This window comes from Erithacus rubecula (assembly GCF_903797595.1).
Source record: "Erithacus rubecula genome assembly, chromosome: 6".
NCBI classification, from domain to species: domain Eukaryota; kingdom Metazoa; phylum Chordata; class Aves; order Passeriformes; family Muscicapidae; genus Erithacus; species Erithacus rubecula.
Window position 1 is genome coordinate 23,969,029 of NC_136688.1, and position 20,323 is coordinate 23,989,351.

The window sequence follows — 20,323 nt, forward strand, 5'->3', positions numbered from 1 at the left end:
TAAAAGTTGCTGTGCAATTCAAAGACTACCCTTTCCCTATTTATCAGTTGTAGTGGCCCAAAAATATCCTAGGTACTCCAAGAAAGGATGAAGATTTGCTTTGCTGTCAACTCATTACTCACAGTTCCATTTTCCAGTGTGGCAGAGAGAAGCAATGTAGCTCAAGTGATCATCTGAGAACAAGAGCTTGTTCAGGACAAACTGAGGGCAGGGAATGGTTGGCTTCTCTGAACTAAAAGCTTTCTCATGATCTCAAATCAAACCCATGACTACTAATGGACTCCAACTAGGCCCTTCTGAAAGGCTGTCAGAATACTTTTTCCAAGTTGTCCTTGCAAAACCCTCCTAATCTCCATCTGATGTCCTCAATTTTTTGTGCTGCAGGAAGAAGTTAGGTGAAAAAACACTCTGCTTTAACACTCTGAAAATAGTTTTTAGCCGGAAGCTACTAAAAGTTCACAGGACATTTAAAAGAACTGCTGGTATGTCATGGAGACTCCAACTATTTGGAAGCACTCCTATTTGTTCCACACTTTAAGTGTCTTTACAGATTTGTGGGTTTGGCTGTAATTCATGACAGCAGCAGGAAAATGTGTGTGTGTTGTGTGTGTCCTCTCAGCAGTTCACTTGCTGCTGCTGTTTTCCCTCTAATCTAGTCAGTCCTTGATCTGCAAGCATAAAATTTGTTCCTCTGGGGGAAAAAAATTCATCACACACAAAAGACTTAAAAATCTCAACTTGGGAATTAGCAGGTATATTTAAATGTATTTTTCCCCTGGTATATCAAATGAAAAGAAAGCAGATACTGATATTGAAGAAGAACAAGATAGCTTTATACAAGGTCTGCTTAGCCCTTCACCAAAATATTTTTTAACAGTCAATAATCAATTAAGGAACTAGTCTACTTCAGCACCAATTCTACATACAACCTGGAAGAAAAGCATTCTGCTGCACAGCTGACAAGAACAGCCCTGCCACAGCCACGGGAGCCGTGTGCTGGAGCAACCACAGCCCACGCAGTGGCCTCCTTCCCACACCTCTCCCAGCACGGTCCCTTCCAGGAGGCACTAACAGGGGCCCTCCCAGGCCACCCAACACCACATCATCGTAGGTCAGCAGTTCCACTCAAGAGGATTCATGAGTTTTCACAAACACTGCACATCCGTGCACAGGTCAGAGGGCACATTTGGCTTTAAGTGGAATTGAAAGTGCCCACTGAAACAGAAGGTTTTTTGTTAACACTCTGAAAGCACATTTCAGGTCTGAAAATAAAGCTAAAGGTTACCAAGATTTCAACAGTTACTGGGCATGCCATGCCTTTCACTCCTTTGGATGCTTAGTACCCACAAACCCAGCTCCCTGCCCGGGTAACACTACCTTTAAAAACACCCTACTGCTGACTGAGAAACGAGGAATTGTTTCCACAGCAATTACCCTAACATGGAGGGGAGGTTAAAAATCTTGTAATAAAGAAGGGAATGAGAAGGGAAAATAAGCTTTGCTAACTCTCCAAGTCTTATTTGTGAAATTAATTCGTTAATTATAAAATAATCCAGGACCCACTCTTGCTTGTCCCGGCAATTAAACTGCAGAAAACAGCGAGTGTGGTGGGGTAACAGAGGCAGCGCGCTGCTGCCGGCGGGCATTTGCCTTTCCCACATTTTGTCACGATGAGCAAGGCAGCCGAACACAGCGTTTTGAATCAACACGGGCAGTAGAGCAGCGAAGTGGGAAGGTGCCGGGGCGGCTCAGGAGAGCGGCGGGTGAGGCCCGTCCCGGTGGAGCCGCGCCGGGCGGGCTGCTCCCGCCCCTCCTGCGGCACGCTTGGCAGCCGGCTCCTCAATTTACTTATAAGTGTTTGTTTTTAATCGCACATGTCGGCATGCCGGGTGGTTAACTTACAATGTGTCACACAAAACAAGAACAAGCCTCCCAGTTAATCAAACACCAACAAAACGTCTCATGTCACATTAATGACACTTGGATCAGACCCAGGAGGAATAAGCTTGAAAGCCGCGATCCCTCCGCTTTCCTCACTATCTTAATCACTGTGCTACACACTGAAGTTGCTAGAAACACGAACATCCAGAGCTGACCTCTTGTATGCTATCACAAACGAGGCTTTCAGTGGTGCCTGCGGCTGCATCTCTCTTCCTCGCCAGAACAAGGGGAAGCCAGAGGAGCTCTGCAGCCCACATGGGACCCCAAGCCTGTCACTGCGTTCCACACAAGCTCACACGTGTGCCGCAGGTACCGATCAGCTGGACAGCCCATCCTTCAGTCTCTGGATGATGGCAATGAAGGTTCACTCACCCCGAGTACACCCACTCCACACAGAGGCACTGTGTCCACGGGCACTCAGCAGCTTTTGTGCCGCACCCAAGCACACGTGGCCATGCGGCGGGATGAAAATGGGAACGTGCAGCCACAGCTGAATGCGGGAATATCTCTTCCAGGAGCTGTGTGAGCACATGTTAACCTTAAACCAGTGACCAAACTGTATTTTAATTAGAGCTGGGTTCAGCTAATCACAATCTTTTAACCATCTCCAGATAACACAGAAACAGATTTCTCTATATAATGTAAAGTAGACTCTTACACAAAATTTAAAACTAGTAAATGTGGGTTTTTTTCTTTTTCAATCCATGGACTGGAAGAATTTACCCACTTTCCTGATCAAGTAAATCTAAGATTTAGAGCAAAAAAAACAACTCTCAAGATGCTAGGAACAAAATACTGCAACAACAATAACATTAACATTCTCAAGCTTTAAAAACACTAAGCTAAACTTGGAGTCTCAATTTGCATTTCCCAGTGCAAGCCCTAATAATATATTGTAATAACATTGAAATAAATCTTGGAGTTTTGTTCTTTGGCTTTTGGAGGGGTAAGTGAGAGGCACTGGGTCTTTTACAAAATCACACTTTCCAGTACTAGATACATACCAACAGCTGGCTCAGCCAAAGAGGATGAGTTCACATAACTAAGCTTTTTAGAGCAGGCATATCCTATTGAGTATTACATACTTTGGGCAAAACCTGAAACGAGTAGGATATGTTACTGGTAGAGAGAGAGCATAATAAAGAAGACAAAACATAGCTTTAGATATATTCTTTCTGACCACACAAGTATCAGATAGCTAGAAAGAGGACATATTCCCCATAATATGCCAAAAAAATGTATCACAAGAATTTAATAATCCTACATATTAATAAGGAACATGCATTGGTCTTCAATGTGTTCAGAAAATGAAGAAGAGATAGAATTACACACATCCAAACTAGTGCAAGACCATTCTCTGTAAAAATTGCTTTAGAATTCCACCCAGTTTCAAATTAGATTATTTTATCCTGGAATATTATCCTAGAGTAAGCAAACTGACACATAACCCCTCACTTTCACAGTTCATTCATAAGTTCATAAGCAGCCTTGGGAAAAAAAAAAAAAAAACAAACAACCGATTCCTCAGAATCAGATTGGTTTCTGTGATCCAAAATGATCAGTCCACAAGAGGCCAGATTGATGCAATTGTGCAATCATAGTGGTAATCAAAGCAGTGGCTCAAATTGTTCACAAACAGCTGAAATCAAGGCAGGCAGCCAGGCTGAGACTACAGATGTTTATGAAACGTTAACTGGGCACTTCACTCGGTTCTGAGGCAGAATTAACAGCCCCATGTACCGACCTTATGATTTAATTGACTGCTATAATACTCTGATAGTTTAGCAGTTCAAGATATCATTGTTAACACACTGATATATTGTTTCAATTTCACTCCTGACCTGGATTTACTGCATTGATCATTCTTATTTAGTACTTCAGACTGTAGCTATATGTAAACGTGAGACCTACTTGACTCTTTTTTTTTAGTCCATTAGGAACAAGCAGGAACTGCTTCCTTTTTCAGCTTTCAAACAGGACTGATAACTACAAGCCTGAAAGATTGATTGTGCTGCTTTGGGCTGGGGTAGAGCTAATTTTCTTCACAGCAGCTGGTATGGGGCTATGCTCTGGATTTGTGCTGAACACAGTGATAATAATATAGAGATGTTTTTATTATTGCTGAGCAGGGCTTACACAGAAAAACTGAAGTCTTTTCTGCTTTTCATACTGCCACAGTAGTGAGGGGACTGGGAGTGCATGGGATGTTGAGAGGAGACACAGCCAGGGCAGGTGACCCCAGCTGACCAAAGGGATATTCCAGACAATTTGGCATCATGCTCAGCATATAAAATGCAGGGAAGAAGAAGGAAGTGGGGGATGTTTTGAGTGATGATGCTTGTCTTCCCAAGGCCCTGCTCTCCTGGGAATGGTTTTCTCCCACGGGAAGCAGTAAATTAATTCCTTTTTCTGCTTTGCTAGTGTGCTTTTTTTTCCCCTATTAAACTGTCTTGATCTCAACTCATGAGTTTTCTAACTTTTATCCTTCTGATTCTCTTTCTAAGCCCACTGATGAGCAGCTGTGTGGGCCTTGGTTGCTGATGGGTTAAACCACAACATTTATTTAAGAGCAATAGAGCAATTGTCTACATCTTTATGTATTTGCCACCCAAAATAAAAAATACATAGTAAAAGAACATACATTCTTTTACACAATTTCATATAACTCTAACTAGTATAAAAACAGTGAAGAATGTCTGCAAGTTCAGCCAGGTAATAAGATACACAGTAGAAACCTCTATTGTTAGAATAAAACACATTCACTAGTAATTGACCAAGATGTATTTTCTGACAGAGGCCTCCCACTGACCTTTCAGGTTGAAATATCTTTACATTTGGATCTCACACTTTTCTTACAGTTACTGTCTCTAGGCAAATGTAAAGCTACTGTTGCCCCATCCTATGGGCAAAGACTCTCAGGGAAAATCAGATGGTTACTCACACACTTCACAACATTATTGTATTAACAAGATCCACTGATAAGAGGTTTCCCACACTTAAGTTATGAGAACCTTTCTTTTGGAATCCACCAGGCACTTGGAGGCTATTTATGCTGCCCTTAACAACATATGCTGTGCACACAAACAACACTTAGTGACAGAATGATTTGCAGGGCATGGAGTAGGCTAGAAAAAAGGGATGCTGAGCTGTCAAAGTAACCTCTCATTAAATCATACAAAAATAGTGGAGAGGAAAGAATAGGACATAGGGAGAAATGGAATAAAAACAATTTAAATAGCTTTCATGCTGTTTCTGGGAGACAATGTAACATAGCTGCTGAATGGAAGATGCCTGTTGCCAGCAGCAAGAATACAGCAACAGGAATTCAGAAGGGCAGGGGGCTGAGAGAGGGAGAAAGGGGCACATGCAGATACTGTTTATTAATCACATTTCAGACTGTCAATTTCCCCCAGAGAACTAAATTAAATAAAGCATGAGTAAGCCAATATAGCCAATACAGAATTTAAACAAAGAAGAGCCCTACTTTATTAAAATGATGATGATAAATTTAATAGAAACACATTAGAATTTTTGATGGATATGAAAGTGTTTTATAATCTACCAGAAATACTAAGCCAGGCTTTGTGCACAAGACTGAGCTGACACTAGAGGTCAGTTCTTTTGCAGAAACAAGAACTGGTTTGGCCAGCACAAGAGCACGGCTACAAGGAATCTGTGCCTTAGAGACAGATGATACTGAAATGCTGCTCTTCAGCCTCAGGGCACTTACAAAAGTAGCTCAGAAAATGCTTTTACAGATGAGAGGACATGCCAGATACATAAAGCCCCAGTTCCAAAGAATGGCCAAATTTCTTTTCCTGCTTTTTAAGAAACCTGCCTTTCTATTTAAGGTTATCTGACAAGTCAAATCACCTTTTTGAGGACTCAAAGAGACAAAAAAAGAGAAAAAAAATGGACAAGTTATGTATCAGGCAAAGTTTTGTTTTATTTAAACATTTCTGCTTCAATTCGTAATTTCTGTTTCGATTTTCAAGTATCTTCCACCTATAAAAGCCCAAAAACTTACAGTTTGGTTTTTTCATCCACCCCATTTATAAACAGGAACAGTAATTTCTGTTTCATACACAAATAACACTATGGTTCAAGAAAGGCAAAACTACTTGACTAGAGCCACAAGATAAGTCAACAGTAGAGCTAGGAATCATAGAATATCCTGAGTTGGAAGGGACTCAAAGGATCATCAAGCCCAACTTCTGGCCCTGCTCAGGACAATCCCAAGAATCACATCATGTGCCTGAGAGCATTATTCAGACACTCCTTGAACTCTGTAGACTTGGTGCTCTAACCAGTTCCCTGGGGAGCCTGCTCCAGCACCCAACCATCCTCTGGGTGAAAAACCTTTTCCTAATAGACAATGCAAACTTCCCCTGCCTCAGTGTCTGCCCCTCCTCTTCCCCTCACAATGAAGCTGCAGCCTGAGATAACATTTCCCCTCAGTCTCCTCCAGGCTGAAGGAACCAAGTGACCTCAGCCTCCCCTCGTATGGGCTCCCCTCCAGGCCCTTCACCATCCTCATGGCTCTCCTTTGGATGCTCTCTAATAGTGTCATGTCTTTCTTACATTGTGGTGCTCAAAATTGCACACAGGGCTTGGGTTGTGCCAGAACAGAGCAGGACAATCCCCTCCCTTGCCCAGCTGGTGATGCTGTCCCTAATGGCCCCCAGGGCATGGTTGGCCCTCCTGGCTGCCACACTGCTGGCAGAAATTATAGCTGCCACTTTTCCCAGTCTTTTGCTTTTGTTACACAACCATAGAACTGTAGAGGTAAATCCAGGCTGACTGGCCAATGGACAAAAAAAGCATTTTAAGAGGTGCTCTGCAGAAGGATTTGACTGTTGTACCTTATGAGATAGCACACTGAAGAGAGTGGTTTGGCTCAGGAAAGTAGAGGAGGGCTTAGCAGATTCCACAGCTTTGCACAGAACTTGAAGATACAGGTCTGGTAGACTACACACACACACACACACTTAGCTAAGTGTGTAGTATATGACACTAAGTGCCACAGGCAACTTTGTTAAGTTACTTCACAGCAGAAAAGGCAACAGGATTTAGCAGAAAGCTTGATACTGAAAGGAAACTGAACTGCTATTAACTACATCATTTTCCAAGGTAATTTCTTTGAGGTTCTTTGGATATAGGCAGTTTGGAGACAGATATACTAAACATTATTTACAGTAAGAAGATGCCAAACGTTGCAGATAAAGTTTGCATCATTTAAATCTTGGTATAGCAATTGTTGCAGAAGACATTTGGCCCAACAATAATTAGAAAAGAGCCACCCATTCATTAAAAGTGGATATGTTTATAAGCATATACCTTTTTAACACCTGTATCATGGTCAACTGAAGGTCTCATCACAGATGAGATGCCTGAAAAGGCATGTTCCTCTGGCATCTGATGGTTTCAACAAATTGTCATGTTCTTATAAGAGAATACAGGAAAATTAAGTTAACAGTCTAATTAATTTCAGATATTTCAAATGGATGTAGTACCTCAACTGAAACACAACTGTATTTTATTTTAGTTAGATACATACAGATCTAGGTAAAATGCTGGCATCAAAACTCAATCCCAGATGAGCAATCCACAAAACTCCCATATTCTTTGGACTGGAGATTCTCCAACTGTGGATAAGGAGTCCTAAAGCTTCCTACAGAAACATGCAATATAGGTTTATCCTGCAGAAGATATAAAACAGCAAAGGCTACATGCCTCCATAGAGGCAGATTATAAGGCTCACACAAGATACTATGTTCTAAACTCCTGCAAATCATCTGATTTACAGTAACTATCTCTGTGTATTCTTTACCCACAGCAAGTGTAAAACAATTTGAATTAAGAACACCACAGTTATTTGGAAAGTAAATTTCCCAAGATCTGTTGTATCCTGCAGAGCTGCTAAGACCCACTGCTTTTAATAAAGCTTTACTCCACAAGGCCCAATCTGTCTGCAACAAAGAAAGAACATCTCTGATAGGTCTGAAAACTACACAAGAGTTAGCAGACAGTTCAGACACAAGACTCAGGCTTACTGCCAAACTGATCATAGCTGATAAAATCTTCATGCTTAGTACTTAAAGGCCATGGAAGAAAGCACTGGTTTGTAAACCCTCAAGAAGGGCTACCACTGTTAACCAGTGGCACAGCTTTACAACCAGACCATACCACCTTGAAATGAGCTTTAGTATACACAGTACTACTTAGTAATGCAAGGCTGAAACAAACTGCAGCTATGGTCCAGTTTCAATAAAGCAGACACTCCTGAAATGCATAGTTTTTAGCAGTTTGGCAGAGTAAAGCTACCTTTCCCACAAAAATTCATGTAATAAATGGGACATATAAGCAGCAAAGGAGGTGCTGACATTTCCTAATGGAGAATATCCCAGATTTAATCACCACCAGATTTCATTGCTGTCACCTTTCTTGATTAATTCAGTGGAAAAGGACAGAAAAGTGAAGTGATCATATCAATTAACACTGCACTGTATTAAATGATCAGCAACAGAACTCTGTAGTGGAGAATAAAGAAGCAACAGATACAGAGAGGTGTTGCTGTACTTGAGTAACTAAATCTAGTTTTCTCACTGCAATCAAACTTCCATTTAGTATTCAAGATCACACAGAATTTACATAAAAGTAGCTCAGACCTGTGGTAACACAGATCAGCCATGCTGAATTTCTTGCAAAGAAGGAAGCAGTTCATAGCATTTAGAGCAGTGTGCTCCTCTGCAGAGCTCACTGCCCTTCACTGCCTGGTGACGGTAAACCTGCCCTACACAGCCTGCTCTGTGAAGTGCTAAGCACACAGCACACCAGATACTAATTGCTACTGCTCCCCTGTGCCTGCCTTTCAGATGAGAGGAGGGAAAAAAGTATGTTACAAGGACCGCAGAGATGCTAACGATGAAGGGGGAATAAAAACCCGCCGTGAATGCGGCAGATGATCACGATGTCAGGAGTAAAGTATCGCTAGGGCACAAAGGGCCTGTGGCGGCAGCGTGTGAAGCCCCTGGCAGTGTGACAGTGGCTGAGGGAAGAGGCGCTGCGGGCTCGCCCGCGCTCTCCGGCGGGCGGGGCTGCGCGGAGCTGCCCGGCATGGCCGGGCCTGCAGCGCCCCCGCGCGGCCACCGCCCGCAGAGCGACCGGGGTCACCGAGCGACACCCCCGAGGGACACAACACCACCGGCACTGCTCTTGGCTCATTGACCCTGCTGGCTTAGCTGAACACAAAAAAAGCTAAACTCAACGCAGATAAAACAATCGGATTCAGGTTACACACAGATAGCAGCCTCTGTCTTGGCTATGTCTCATTTGGTGCTTCTCTGGCCTCAAATGCTGCCAGGCTGCCACATTGCATTTGGGACCAATGTCTGCTATTCCATACCAGTTGATACCCACACATACACCTACCCTATTTAGTTATGCATATGATGGATGTGTAAAATCATCCCTTTATTTGTAGAAGGCCATAGTGTAGCACTGTTTGGAAATATCACAATTCATGAAAAGCAAACTTTTATTTTACTGCAATTCATACATAGAACAGTGCTTCCAACTCCCCTCCTTTCAGAAGGGCAGTAGATACGCTGTGCAAGATAGGAAATGAATTTACTATGATGCAATCTGGTGAAATACTGGATTGTGCTAGACAGAGAGACTCTGGAGAGCCTTCCATCCCTTATGCACTCATTACCAGAAGGCAAGCAGGCGTGGTCTCCAATTCATAGATCCCAGGAAACAAGACTGCAGTAGTCACAACATTGTTTTATGTATTGCAAAGCATCTGTTTTAACTAGGGAAGTGCTGTCAGAAGAAACAAGAACTCTGAAGAGAAACAAAGATAAGATAGTACTCTGAATGGTATTTAAGTCAAAGAACTAGAGAGTTCTTATTCTCTCATGAGGTATTTGCAATCATTCCTGCAACTACACATTCTTTGTAGTGATTCTGGTTGGTCTATGATGGTAGACAGCAGCTTCTAAGGAACATTTCCATTACTCAACTTCACCAATACCCTAAGTCAGCCATAAATTCAGCATAATCCTGATTGCTTTCCTTCAGGACAAATCTTTCCACTTCTTCTGTCAAGCAGACTCTAGTTTCAGTTGCACTCTCAACATTCCTCCTATTTTGCTATTCTTGAGGTCATTGTAAATTCAGAAGGTACTGAGCCCAGACTTTATCTACTGTATCATTGCTTAACCGAATCAGCACAACTGCCAGAGTTCTGTTTCATCACACAAGCAAAGTAGGTGTATCCAGACCACATACTTCTTCCATTTGAAAAAGTTAGTTTGCAAAAATACTGGGCCACATTGAAAAAAATGCTTCTGATTATACAGGTCAAAGCCACAGTCCAAAATCTAAGCCTATTCCTGATAACCTGATGAGCCAAGATAGTTTTACATTCCAAGACACAATCTCCAGGCTCATGTAATCATCAGCTTAGGCTAGTGACAAGAATTCTTACTTCAACAATGAACTGTTATTACATCCTGACTTGGCATTATTTACAAAGAAAGGAGGGGGAGGGAATATTAATATGACATCCTCCATGTACATATAGAATAATCACAACATCCTCCACATTTATTTCCTTCTGGCTTTATAACAGTTGCAAAAGAAACCTACCTTTCACTTACCTCTGTATACTGTCATTGTGAACACAAAGTATATGAAATGGCAGAACAAGAAATTACAACTTAATAAGAAAACTTTAACAGAATGCTCAACAAGAAGGGATGGGAGCAGCAAATTCCTAAAAGCATCCACTTGGTTCACATCCCCTTTAAGAATGGCTGTCAGTATAAATGCTATATCAGCATCTTTTTCTCTTAAAGGAAAAATATATAACACACTTATGTTTCCCAGAGATGTGTCATGGTATTTTAACAGTAAGTTGCTAATAAGAATCTCAGCACTCTGGGTTGTTTAAGCCATCCACAGTGATTATGAATGATTGTGTTTTAGGAGCCACTGAACTGAAGACAAAGCTCAGGATATATCATCACTTGCAGTAATGTTAGCAGCTTCCATCCAAAAGAAAGTGACACCTATTTTGCTGCATATATATATATCTGTGACTTTTGCACAGTGGGAAAAATCTGTTTCCTGTACAAATCCAGGGCATGTCATTGCAAAAAAGGTTTTTAATTAAAATTAGCATTTTTGAGCCTCCTGCTGATGGACAGCATCTCATTGCCTTCTCCTCAGATGGCTAAACTGGCTTCCAAGAGAGACAGTGACAAGAAACAAAATCACTAGAATACCTAACTTTGACAAGTCTCTGCTGGGGACAATTTCAACAGCAGGATGCTGCAGAGAGAGGTAGACAGACAAAAGATGACTACTTAGGAAGTCGCCCCTAATGAAGGCTCAAAATATGACAAACAAGACAGTAGAGAAAGCATTTTATTCCTAAGCCTGAAGACAGGATGATCAAGCAGGACAATTTTAATCAGAAGCCATATTGTTACAGAGAATGCAGAACTGTATCTGCACCTCAGTAGGTAAAGCCTTCTTCTGAATGCAAAAAAGGCTTAAGGGCTGGCTAGACCTCTGGCTGGGAGGCTGGCCCAGCTGTCACCTCTGACAAAGCTTTATCCCTCTCAGAAAATAGGCAGATACAGGTTGAAGTCAGACAGATAAATCAGACTTCTTGGCCAGAACATTTTCCTCAAGTGACTGCAAAGGGTTTATATTGACTGCCAGTACTGTACCTTCGGGAGGCTCTTCCCGCAGATGAGGAGGCAACTCTTCACTTGTACTCTCATTTTCATCATCCACCATCTGTGTTTCTAAGCTAGGGCCCTGCAAAACAGAACAGTAAGAGGGGGTAAATTGCAGAAAGTTCAGACAAGAACCACAAAAATGGTTAAAGGACTAGAGAACATGCCAGACAGTAAGGACACAAGGAGCTCACTTTAGCTGAAGAGAAAGAAATAGCTGGGAGATTTGTTTGCAATCAAATTATAAAAAGGGGAAAGTTAAAAAAAAAAAAAGAAAGAAAGAAAAGGACTTTTCAAGACAGCACACAAAGTTACAAGGGTCTTAATTGACTGAAAACCAGAAAATGAACAGTGAAGCAAAATTTCTAAATCACTATTTCCAAAAACATAATGAGATAATCAATTAAAATTTCCATTTATCAAGGGTAGCAGCAGATCTACCATCAACTGGAATTTTCAGGAAAAAAACCTTATCTTTGTCTTATCAAGACTAGATTCTGAAATGCCACTTTTTTCAAAGGAAAACAAAGCAAACTGGTTTACAACCTTCTAACCTATGCAGGTCCACTGACTGTGGAGTTTTCCCCTACAAGCCAAATACATCCATTTGTGCCTCCAAGTGTAATATGCCAAACTAGCCATTCCTGCAAAACAGAACTGGGACTGCCCTCCCAGGTTCTGCATTTCCAAGTTCCAGTCTTCTTGACCCTGTAAAGTGCCTGCAATGTTACTGCTGGAAGAACATGTGCAGAGTTAAAAGATTTGCAGCTGAACTGACTTTACACACACAGTTCTTTTCATTACATGTGGAACTATAAAAGTAGTTGCTTTTTCAGTTTCAAACTATCACAGAAAAAAAACTGCAACATCTTCTTTTACCCAGCTTACCTTTTGTTTAAGTAACAGAAGAGTAAACACTAGGCATAGCTAGAGGACTCCTTTTTAGAAAACCTAATTTTCTTTGCAATGTTAGTACAGTGAAGAGTGAAATGACAAACTTAGCAGTCATTAGGAAATGAAGCTTTTGTGCACTCTGAAAACATGACTGGGTTTGTAGTCTGAACTGTCTGAAAATGTGTACTAACATACGCAGCTGGAATGTTACAGAAATACAGCTGGTACATCAGCAGCTTGCAAAATGTTATTATTTGAAGTCAGGAAGAAAAGGGGCTCATAGCCCTAAAGCTGTAGTATTTATTTTTATTCATTCCAAACCCTGTGACTGCAACGTTACCCCCAACAGCATTGGTTACTTTCTCTCTTCCTTCAATTTGCACATTATGAAGAGTACTACACTTTTCAAATTCCATCCTTTGCACAAGTAGCTCACATTTTCATCCATTACCCTTTTTTTTCAACAAAATGGATATGAAAACAAGAAGTACCACTGTGCTTTTCAGACGTTTTACAGAAGGGAAAAGAGAGACCACCCACTGTACAGGTCTACTGTGATGGTGCCAGGGTAATAACCTGGATTTCTGCCATCCATGACTATGTAAGTTTTACCTAGAGTATTTACCTATTTCTCCTCACTTACAAACACCCAATATCAACATTGCCCTACCTTGTTCAGTGAACAGTTCAAACATTAAGTCATGCCTTGCAGCAGCTATGACAGAAAGGGAAAAAAGTGTTTACCACATGGTACAGATGAGATAGTAGTAAGTTGCTTTAGTCCAATTAAAAAATAAATAAATAAAACCAGGAGTCAGTAATCAACATCAAGATCAAACCATCTCTTCACTTAAACTAAATAATGTGGTCCAGATTTTAAGAACATGTGAACAATTCTGGGTAAGAGCAACAAATTGAATATAAAGAATGTATTTGAGTAACCTTCTACATCAACTGGCAATATATGAATTTACACTTCTTTCCTACCATCAGTGCCACAGAGAGAAAAGAAAAAGGGAAGACAAGGCTACAGCAGTATACCAGACTAGAAGATTTATTTTCATATAAAACATGTGGACATGTAAGACATGAGGCACAAACAATTGCCTTTGAAACATTCTGAAACACAACTATGGAACTCCTAAACTAGACTGGGTCTTGAATGTGAATTCTGTGCCTGTACTTTCTGGTTTAAAATAACAAAATTATTTTAATTTCTTAAAACAAGAGAAAGCCATTTGCACACACTAGCTATATGCTGCCCAAGGAGACAATGCAACTTCCAGGGACTATGGAAAAGTGAGCAAAAAAAAGCATTATCTTCCCTTCTTCAAAATAGTATTGTCAACTTCCTACAAGGCAAACCTGCTCAGTAGCTTCTCCCAACGACAGTCTATGATAAGTGAAACACAGTTGTCATCTACATAAATACAAAGAGGATGCAAAATGCTATCAAAAGTGAGTAGTGGCACTATGTTTTTTTCTTCTTTTTATAATATGTTTCATAAAAGGCTATGCATTTATGGGTAGAGAGGACTGCCAGTACTGAACTAAACAAGTGTGACAAATCACATACAAGCATTTCAGAGTATATGCCTCATGCTCTTCCACTGGATAAAATATTTTGAGAATAATTCTCACCAGAACTTTAACTACATGGCCAGATTTTCAGTATATTTGAAGACTGTATATTTTACAAGTGCTGTAGTAAATGCATGCATGACAGAAAGCAAGTTCCTATCCAGTCAGGGTCAGCATTTTCCACAATGTAAAGGGTTATGCTTATGATGCTGAAACCAAGAGCTCCATTTATCACCACATTTTTACTAACAAATTATATCAGCATGGTCAATCACAAAAAGAGCCATACTATCTCAATCTCAGCGGAGTAATAAGTACTCAAAAAACCAAACAATACAGGAGCAAGTCCAACACCAAGCAATCAGTGTCAGCTCATTTTGCTCCTAAGTCGATACCAACATGAGACTGTCACTGCAAATGCCCCAATATGGCTCATCTTCCTAAAGAGCCCCTGCAGGCCATCTCAAAGGAACCAAAACATCCTACCTGCACCACAACCACGTTTAGGCCTTTTAGACTCTACTTTTGTACTTAGCAATATATTAACTATGGCACAGAATCTTAAACTGAAGTCTGTCAATTGACCGTTCACTGAAATCAGGAATTCATTTTGCTAATAAGTAGCAAAATACAAAACCCCAAAACAGAGTCCAAGAAGGACAACAATGAGGGAGGGCAATCGATTTTTTTTTAAAGAATGCATCCTGTGAAAAATTATTAATGAAATTGAACAAGTATGGAACAAATAACTTCAAATTTCCTTCAGAGAACCACGTATCTTACAATTCTGCTCCTTCTTGCCATTCCAACTCAACTCACAAAAGAAAAAAAAAAAAAATTTTAATCTCCTACCCTAAGCAGAACCAGAAGGAAATATACCATGTAAATACTTTTCTCCATTATACTCAAACCTAAAATTAACCTTTTCCCCCTTTCTAAAAAGAGGATGAAGGAATCTAAAGCTCATAGTCATGAATTCAGCAGCCATTTACTGTCTCAGTTCTGAGACTACACTTTGGAAATAATTCTAAAATCTGCAGCTTTAGCTACAACTTTCCCTATGATTTTCAAATGAGCATGGTATTTATTTCCTGATCTAAACCTCCATATTTCCATTCTTGCTTCTAAACACTTCATTCCAATTTCTCCTTTCTGTTATTATTCTTCATTCATTTACATTCTGGACTTGAGCCTAGAATCTTACTTCTTCCACTGCAAGAAACTGCCTCATTCCTCCTAAAGCCTCTCCTTAAAAGCCCAGAAGGTCAGACTTGCTTCTTGCAATGCAAATCCTCAACTGCCAGCATAAATCACATGTCCTCTGTCCTGCCTAACAGTGACTTTCAGACCTGGTATTCTATGTAGGCACCATTCCAATAAAGCAATTAAGCAGAGGAAAATTCATGGCAGCCCACACTTCACACCTCCACATCTGTGATTTCAGCTTCCCAGCATAGGTCCAACATCTTTTTTATACAGTATCATATATGTATAAATATATGCCAACTAATAATCATAAAGACTAGATGCACCCCTAAAGAATGACAAGACTCAGTGGGTCTGTGTGAAGAAACAAGTGAAGCAATCCCCAAACACAGAACTTTTGTTAAGTGCTTCAGGATGCTGAAGTATCTCAGTGAAAGAGATACTGGGAATTGGGTATTTTTTTAATCAGGTTTAAAGAACACTTATTCCAACTCCACAAGACTAAAACCCACAGTTTCCTGCACATTAGCATATTTTGTCCCATCCTAACACCACAAAAACAAAACCCCAGCTCTTTTCACCCCATCTTCACTTTCTCCAAATGTGTGAGAAATGATAGATGTTATGACCGGGCTGGATGTTTGCAGTTGCCAAAGGGGTTGTCAGACTCAGTAACCATGAAGCTGACCTTCATCAGACTTTCCTAAAATGACATAAAAAATGACACTGTTAATTTGAGATCTCTCCTCTATCCAGCCACTGTTATGAAGTTTCTCAGAATTTATCTTTGATATTTCATATTTAAACAAATTAAATTGTTCCATCTTTCGTATCTGAAAATGACTTGTGGCTCACAGTGCCCTTTCTGCTTCACATAATTACATAAGGTCCTGATTCCTACAGAAAAAAGGGGGCTATTGTTTAAAGAAAAATAAAAATTAAACAACCAACCACTGGGTAAGTAGTTCAACATGATGACAACCTTTTCCAGGGAGCTGAGGACCTACAGGTACTTCAGCTGAAGCACACAACCACCCAATCATCTCCTTATTCTCTGCTGCACAGGTAACCACGTTCAGACACTGGAAACAAGTTTAAAACTATCACTGTACTTTTGTTAGGCAGTTTGCAGCTGCAGCTTTTACTTCACCAGTGAATTTTCAGCATGTTAAGGAATTAAGACTTTAATTTAAAGTTTTCCAAATGCAACAGGAACGTTCCATTGAATCTGCCACCATTATTGGTTGCACATCCATGCCTTTGGGATTTTCAGTGTTGGTTGGATTTTTCCTGCAGAGGGAATAAAATTGATCTACGACCATAAACTTCATTTTTTTCTTTTTTGGCTTTCCTCTATGTTAAGAAAGCCTCTTGATGGATGCTTTGCTTTTAGTTTTGTAAAACAAAGTTCACTTATAATGAGAGCTTCTGTGCCAGGTTTCAGCCCAAGGGGAATTTGAGTTGCAGTTATAAATCCCCTGGAACACTAAAGGAAAGTACAGAAATAGAAATGCTGAGTACAACAGTAGTGTAAAATTGTAGCGCTTTGTTCACAGTAGACTGTAACAAAGAATAGAAAAATTCCTTAGGCTACATGCTCTTTTATGAGTGTGGACAAACACATTAGAGAGGCTACAATTTTAACAACACAGTTTTGTCATGACAGAACAGGACTGGTGGATAGAGGCAATGAGAGCAAGATTTAATGTTGCAAATGCCAAATCAAGATTGAGTTCTATTGTTCTCAGCAGAACAGTCAAATCCTATTTTTACAGCAATAAAACAACTTTGTACTGTCAGTAATCCAAATTAAGGTTTATTTAGCATAAATAAATTTTCAAGAGTACTAATGACACCACTGTCTATTCTCCATTCAGCAAGCCAGTAAACTGATGGTTTATACTTTTCATGTTCATGTTTTTTATGGGGTAGGTAACACCATTTATACAACAAACAGCCAATACAGTCTGCTCAGTGGTAGGACAGTTCCAGATTTTAAATTTATTATTGTATTGAATTTCATCTTGATCGACCATTTATTTTCCATCTGGATTTTACCTACTAAATCAATGCTAGCACAGAAAGAATGTAAGAGTGGTTTCCAAAAACCAAACCAAGCAAACCGCATTTCATTTGATCATGCACTGACCTGGCCCAAAGAGAGTAACCAACATACTATACTATATTATAACTATACAATAAAAGTACTTTTCCAGCTTGGTCCTTGACAGATGGATTTAGTGATTAATGCCAGTATCACTCTAACTAAAGAAATGAGATAATGCACTCTACAGAAAGAATATTCTCCATTTTCCTAACAAGATGTGGAAGTATCACTCTAGGGAACTGCATACAGCATGAGAAATTTGTCTGAAAAATGAGAAGTCCTTTGCCTAATAATATGGGCATATATATGACAGAGGTCACGCTAGAGACTTCTAATGTAGTACTATTTTCACTATCCTCAGTAAAGTCACAATGTAAAAAGCCACAAAAAACAAACCAAAACAATAATCAAACAAAAAAACCTCAGGAAAATATGCATTAAGCACTATTCTATAACTATGGTTTCATATGACCTGATTTCCATGCATTTATTTCCTTAAAAGTGCACTACTACTGTTTTAGCTTTAACGAGCTGAAATTTAAGTAATTTTCAAGGGCTTTTACAGCTAGGACATCAGAATTTTTACAGTAAGACTTGATTTAAAGTACATAAGCATATACACAGCTTGAAAAAATATGAGCATTCTCTGACAAGAAACACCACTGCAAGAGTTTGAAACACAAGTTATCTTGCCAAAATCTTAATTTCCTTTTTAAAAATTCGACTAAAAAAAAAAAAAAAGCTGCAAATCCATTTGAAGATTAACAATTATTTTAAAACCCTCAAAAGTAATTTTAGATGCTAGAAATTGAGGATAAATATAAAATACTCTATTCAGGACAGAAATTATTCCTATGCCCTTATTTCATCAGGTACTTCAAAATGCATTTTCTGCATTTGAGAATTAGCTAGGACATTGCAGTATGCTGCATTTATCACACAACTTTTAAATTCACTTTGTTGATGGCTAGGCAGTTAAATATTTCTTTCCTTACAAATGAGTTTTGAACTCAGAGCTTTTCAAAACCAGTGTTGCTTGTCATTCTATGCACTTATTGTAGTGCTTTAAAGAAACATTTCAGATAAAATATTTATTAATTCTACAAAAGCTACTTCTTGTACTGCTAAGCCCTCCAATTTTGCACCTAGCCTGCACAGTCAAAACTTGCCTGCCAGAAGCACTGCCACCAGTAACACCCTTTTTATTTCAGGATCCATAGAGACCTCTTTCCCCCAAACCAACTCCAAGAAGTAGAAGATAGATTAGAACTTGCTGCATACAAGATTGCAACCAGAGATACTACACTCAGCATCCCAAACAGGCATCAGAGAGAAAAAACACTTCACCACTATGAACACAAGCAACACACAAGCAGGAATTCATTCTGGAAGCAACAGCTTCTGAAAACTGCTGCTTTTACTTTGAAGATCTGTGAGCAGCAAAGGTTCTCCCTCCAAAAAGGTTTTACAATGAATCAAAGCCCAAGAATTGCACTAGACCTTGAGCAGCTCTGCAGATATATTAAGTCTAAGATTTACTAGCACCAGCACAAATCACTTCTGTGTGACACCCACTAAGTTCAATCAGAACATTTCTTTTAAAGAAACTTAAGAACTCTACTATTTGTCCCCATCTATATAAGTGTGTACCTTGCCCAGAACTTCAAAGATAACCCCTTCCCATCCCTCTGAAATTCAGCTGAAATATTGGAAAAGAAAACCACTTCAAAGTTTGTAAGGCAGTTCAGGAATAAAGAAAAACAGATGTGACCAATCAGAGGCAAATATTTAAATCAAAATTATCTACAGAGCATGTACTCTGTATTCCCTTTTACATTCACGCTCCTCCTGATTCCTAGATCACATTTAGGACTACATGTCAGCAACACAAAATATTACTATATACTCCATAGAAAGCAACACCTCTTGGCTCTTATTTTTATAAGCTGTTCCTTTCCCAAGTACTTTTCATTTCAACTATAAAGAAGCCTGCTAAACAAGATTGCACACATGTAAAAAAAAAAGTTCACATATACATCATTTTGACAGGACAACCCAGGACATCTTTAAGAAACAGAGTTGTCTGCAAATACAAGCAAGAAAAATACTTACTTGAGCTTTCCATAAATTTGATACTGCATCTTCAAAATATCTTGCCTTATTCTGATCTCTCAAATTTATCTGTCAACACTCACTATCACAGGCAGTCAGAAAAAGAGAACTACAGGCAGTAAGTTCACATTCTCTCTCTTAAGTATAGCTTTAGGTTTCTCAAAGTAAAATGTCACATTTTTGACACTTGTCATATCCCAAACTATATAACTTAACTGTGAGCACATGGCAAAGTACTACAAGCTTTCACTCTACTTTGAAGAATCCTTTCAATAAAGAGGGGACCAGTTACTTAACTGAAATCACATCTTGAGCTCGCTTTCACAAACAAGAACTTCAATATTACCTGTCACTCTCAATGCCTTTCATTTCTCTGATTTTGGATTTAGTTTAGACCAGTGACAGAAGCAGTGGTAGAAGCAGCCACCACAGCAGAACCAGACTAGGATCCATCCTAATGCCCCAACTCAGTCACCCATTGATGATACAGTGTGAAGAGGTTCTGTTATCAAGGGCACAAGAATCTTCACCAGCGCTGCCTAGGACTTGAGAAATCCAGCATTTAGTCATGAGAGATTAATACTGGAAAGATATTATGTTGAGGGACAGTAATTAGCAGCTGACTGAGGCAGACAGGCTTCTGGTTGTCTCCCCACTGCCCTAATGAATGGAACTGCCCTCCCCACAGGACAGACACGTTACCCAGGCTCCTCATGCACCCTGAAGAGGTGTA

At 39.8% G+C, this 20,323-nt stretch overlaps 1 protein-coding gene across 1 annotated transcript in view; it reads right to left on the reverse strand.

The window, feature by feature from the left end:
• LOC306803287 (transmembrane protein 263-like) overlaps window positions 1-20,323 on the reverse strand; it is a 196,671-nt gene that overhangs the window by 173,434 nt on the left and 2,914 nt on the right. The window contains exon 2 of the mRNA XM_079308541.1: window positions 11,682-11,772. Within this exon, the coding sequence (XP_079164667.1) occupies window positions 11,682-11,772 (91 nt within the window). The remainder of the gene's footprint in view (window positions 1-11,681; window positions 11,773-20,323) is intronic.